At 39.0% G+C, this 3,291-nt stretch overlaps 1 protein-coding gene across 1 annotated transcript in view; it reads left to right on the top strand.

Annotated features, from left to right (window-relative positions):
• The window catches only part of LYVE1 (lymphatic vessel endothelial hyaluronan receptor 1), a 16,782-nt gene extending 13,702 nt beyond the window's left edge, over positions 1–3,080 (top strand). Inside the window, exons 4-6 of the mRNA XM_011947639.1 lie at positions 131–433; positions 1,034–1,112; positions 1,640–3,080. Coding sequence (XP_011803029.1) covers positions 131–433; positions 1,034–1,112; positions 1,640–1,826 — 569 coding nt within the window. The 3' untranslated portion in view covers positions 1,827–3,080. The remainder of the gene's footprint in view (positions 1–130; positions 434–1,033; positions 1,113–1,639) is intronic.
• Positions 3,081–3,291: the final 211 nt, after the last annotated feature.

The following is a 3,291-nucleotide window of genomic DNA, read 5'->3' as shown; positions in this document are numbered from 1 at the left end:
AAAAAAAAAAAAAAAAAAAAGACCATTCCAGCTGCAGTATAAGGGGTTTGGAGGTAGTAAGACTAGAGGCAAGAAGAACAGTTAGGAGGCTGTTGCAATACTTTTATTTCATGTTTCTCTCTCCCAACAGATACTTGGACTAACTCATGCATTCCAGAAATTATCACCACCAAAGATCCCATATTCAACACTCAAACTGCAACGCACACAACAGAATTTATTGTCAGTGACAGTACCTACTCGGTGATGTCCCCTTACTCTACAACACCTGCCCCTACTACTACTCCTGCTCCAGCTTCCACTTCTATTCCACGGAGAAAAAAATTGATTTGCATTACAGAAGTTTTTATGGAAACTAGCACCATGTCTACAGAAACTAAACCATTTGTTGAAAATAAAGCAGCATTCAAGAATGAAGCTGCTGGGTTTGGAGGTAAATGGTTTCTGTGTCTATGTTACATGTGTATGTGTGTTCATGTATAACAGACAGTTCGTAGAATCCTGCCTGTCTCTAGATGAGGCACTCAGGACCTGTCAAATACTAATAAAAGCTTAACACAAACTCAACTTTCGTAGTCATAGAATCTGAGAGCGGTAAAGAACCTTAGTGATTACGCGAAAAAGTATAAGTATAAAAGAATGCCACTGTTGAAAACTCAAGACTTTTAAAAATAAATCACTATCTGTTCCTATGTAGAAGTTCTTTTTAAAATATATACCCTAAAGGTCTATGACTTTATTCTAGTCATCTCTTTCTCAGGCAGGCTTGTTGACTAGAGTAGGTCTCAAGGCCATGGAGGAGAAATGAACTCTGTCATATTACAACTGATGGAATTGACAGAGTATGAGAGGCAAGGCCAATGATTCTACAAGCATGAAGCAAAGAAGCTGGTGTGGGCCCAATATCATAAAGGGCTACAGAGAAGGTTTTTCTCCTGCACTATCTACTGTCTCAATCACCTGGATCATTCAATGAGCATTACACACAATGTTTAAGTGAAGGACCAACAGGCCATGTCTCTGTTCCTTGCAGGTGTCCCCACAGCTCTGCTAGTGCTTGCTCTCCTCTTTTTTGGTGCTGCAGCTGGTCTTGGATTTTGCTATGTCAAAAGGTAGGGTTGCTGGTGCACTGCTAGTCTTGTAATCTTTGTCAAGTTTCTATCCTGTGCTTTTTCAAGGTCGCTATTGGCATTTTGCTGATCAAAATGGAGATAGCAGTCCTCTTATACTGTAAATTTCTCCCTCATCTCATCTCTCTCCCTTCCGCCCAATCTTTTCTATTTCAGCACATGCATGTCATCCAGCCGTCAGTCAATGAGTGTCCTTTGAAAATCAAGAAATAAAAAAAATCAACATCTGGGGAAAATTTATATGCTCTATTTGATTTTGGGTTCTTTGTTTTTGTGGGAAAAATTATGTGGTCAGCCTAAAGTCTGGCCTGCAAACATATTGTCCCATTTAAATGAATCCATTAAGGTGGTGATGTGTTAATGTATTCGAGCATGCATGTGTTAGCATCACCCTGAAATAAAAGTATCCAGTGTACTGTGCCAATATGTACCATGACCAAAAAAGTGTTATCTATTATTATGTGTGTTACACAGAGTCTCTCACTTTAATTTCATGTTTATGCCTAAAGGTATGTGAAGGCCTTCCCTTTTACAAACAAGAATCAGCAGAAGGAAATGATTGAAACCAAAGTAGTAAAGGAGGAGAAGACCGATGAGATCAACCCTAATGAAGAATCAAAGAAAACAGATAAAAACCCAGACGAGCCCAAGAGCCCAAGCAAAACTACCGTGCGATGCCTGGAAGCTGAAGTTTAGATGAGACAGAAATGAGGAGACACACCTGAGGCTGGTTGCTTTCACGATCCTCACCCTGCCCCAGCTGAGGAAATCAAAAGGGCCAAAGAACCAAAGAAGAAAGTCCACCCTTGGTTCCTTACTGGAATCAGCTCAGGACTGCCGTTGGACTATGGAGTGCACCAAAGAGAATGCCCTACTTCTTATTGCAACCCTGTCTGGATCCTATCCTCCTACCTCCAAAGCTTCCCACGGCCTTTCTAGCCTGGCTATGTCCTAATAATATCCCACTGGGAGAAAGGAGTTTTGCAAAGTGCAAGGACCTAAAACATCTCATCAGTATCCAGCAGTAAAAGGGCCTCCCGGCTGCCTGAGGCTAGGTGGGTTGAAAACCAAGGAGTCACTGAGACCAAGGCTTTCTCTACTGATTCCACAGCTCAGACCCTTTCTTCAGCTCTGAAAGAGAAACACGTATCCCACCTGGCATGTCCTTCTGAGCCCGGTAAGAGCAAAAGAATGACAGAAAAGTTTAGGTCCTGAAGGCCATGGAGATTCTCATAACTTGAGACCTAATCTCTGTAAAGCCAAAATAAAGAAAGAAATACAACAAGGCTGAGGAAACTGACAGAACACTGTCATCAGGGACTGTACACACAGACAGGGTCAAAGTGTTCTTCTCTGAACACACTGAGTTGGAATCACTGTTTAGAACACACACACTTACTTTTTCTTGTCTCTACCACTGCTGATACTTTCTCTAGGAAATATACTTTTAGAAGTAATGAAAATAAAAACTTTTATAAATTTCTATTTTTATCTGAGTTACAGAAATGATTACTGAGGAAAATTACTCAGTAATTTGTTTAAAAAGTAATAAAATTCAACAAACATTTGCTGAATAGCTACTATATGTCAAGTGCTGTGCAAGGTATTACACTCTGTAATTGAATATTATTCATCAAAAAATTGCATATAGTAGAATGCTATCTGGGAAGCTATTGTTTTTTTCAGTTTTGATATCCCTAGCTTATCTACTTCCAAACTAATTTTTACTTTTGCTGAGGCTAATCTTATTCATTTTCTCTAATATGGCAACCATTATAACCTCAATTTATTATTAACATACCCAAGAAGTACATTGTTACCTCTATATACCAAAGCACATTTTTAAAGAGCCATTAACAAATGTGTCACTAGCCCTCCTTTTTCCAGCAAGGAGGGCCTGAGAGAGGCAGAAATATTTGTGACAAAAAATTAAAGCATTTAGAAAACTTCTTTGCTCTCTTATATACATAGATGCATTATACCTTTCATGTAAAATTAAAGTGAGGACCAGATCATACCATATTGTTTGCAAAAATAAAAGGGACAACATTGGTTGTTAAAATACAAGCATATGTCAACCAAACAGCATATATCATATGGGGCTATTCATGCTCCAAACATTTTATTTTGAGTTGGCCAAGTACATACACATTAAACAGTC

The sequence above is a fragment of the Colobus angolensis genome, unplaced genomic scaffold (genome assembly GCF_000951035.1).
Source record: "Colobus angolensis palliatus isolate OR3802 unplaced genomic scaffold, Cang.pa_1.0 Scaffold269, whole genome shotgun sequence".
Taxonomy (NCBI): domain Eukaryota; kingdom Metazoa; phylum Chordata; class Mammalia; order Primates; family Cercopithecidae; genus Colobus; species Colobus angolensis.
The sequence above is the reverse complement of the archived record's forward strand: the minus strand, read 5'-3'. Positions and strand labels throughout refer to the sequence as shown.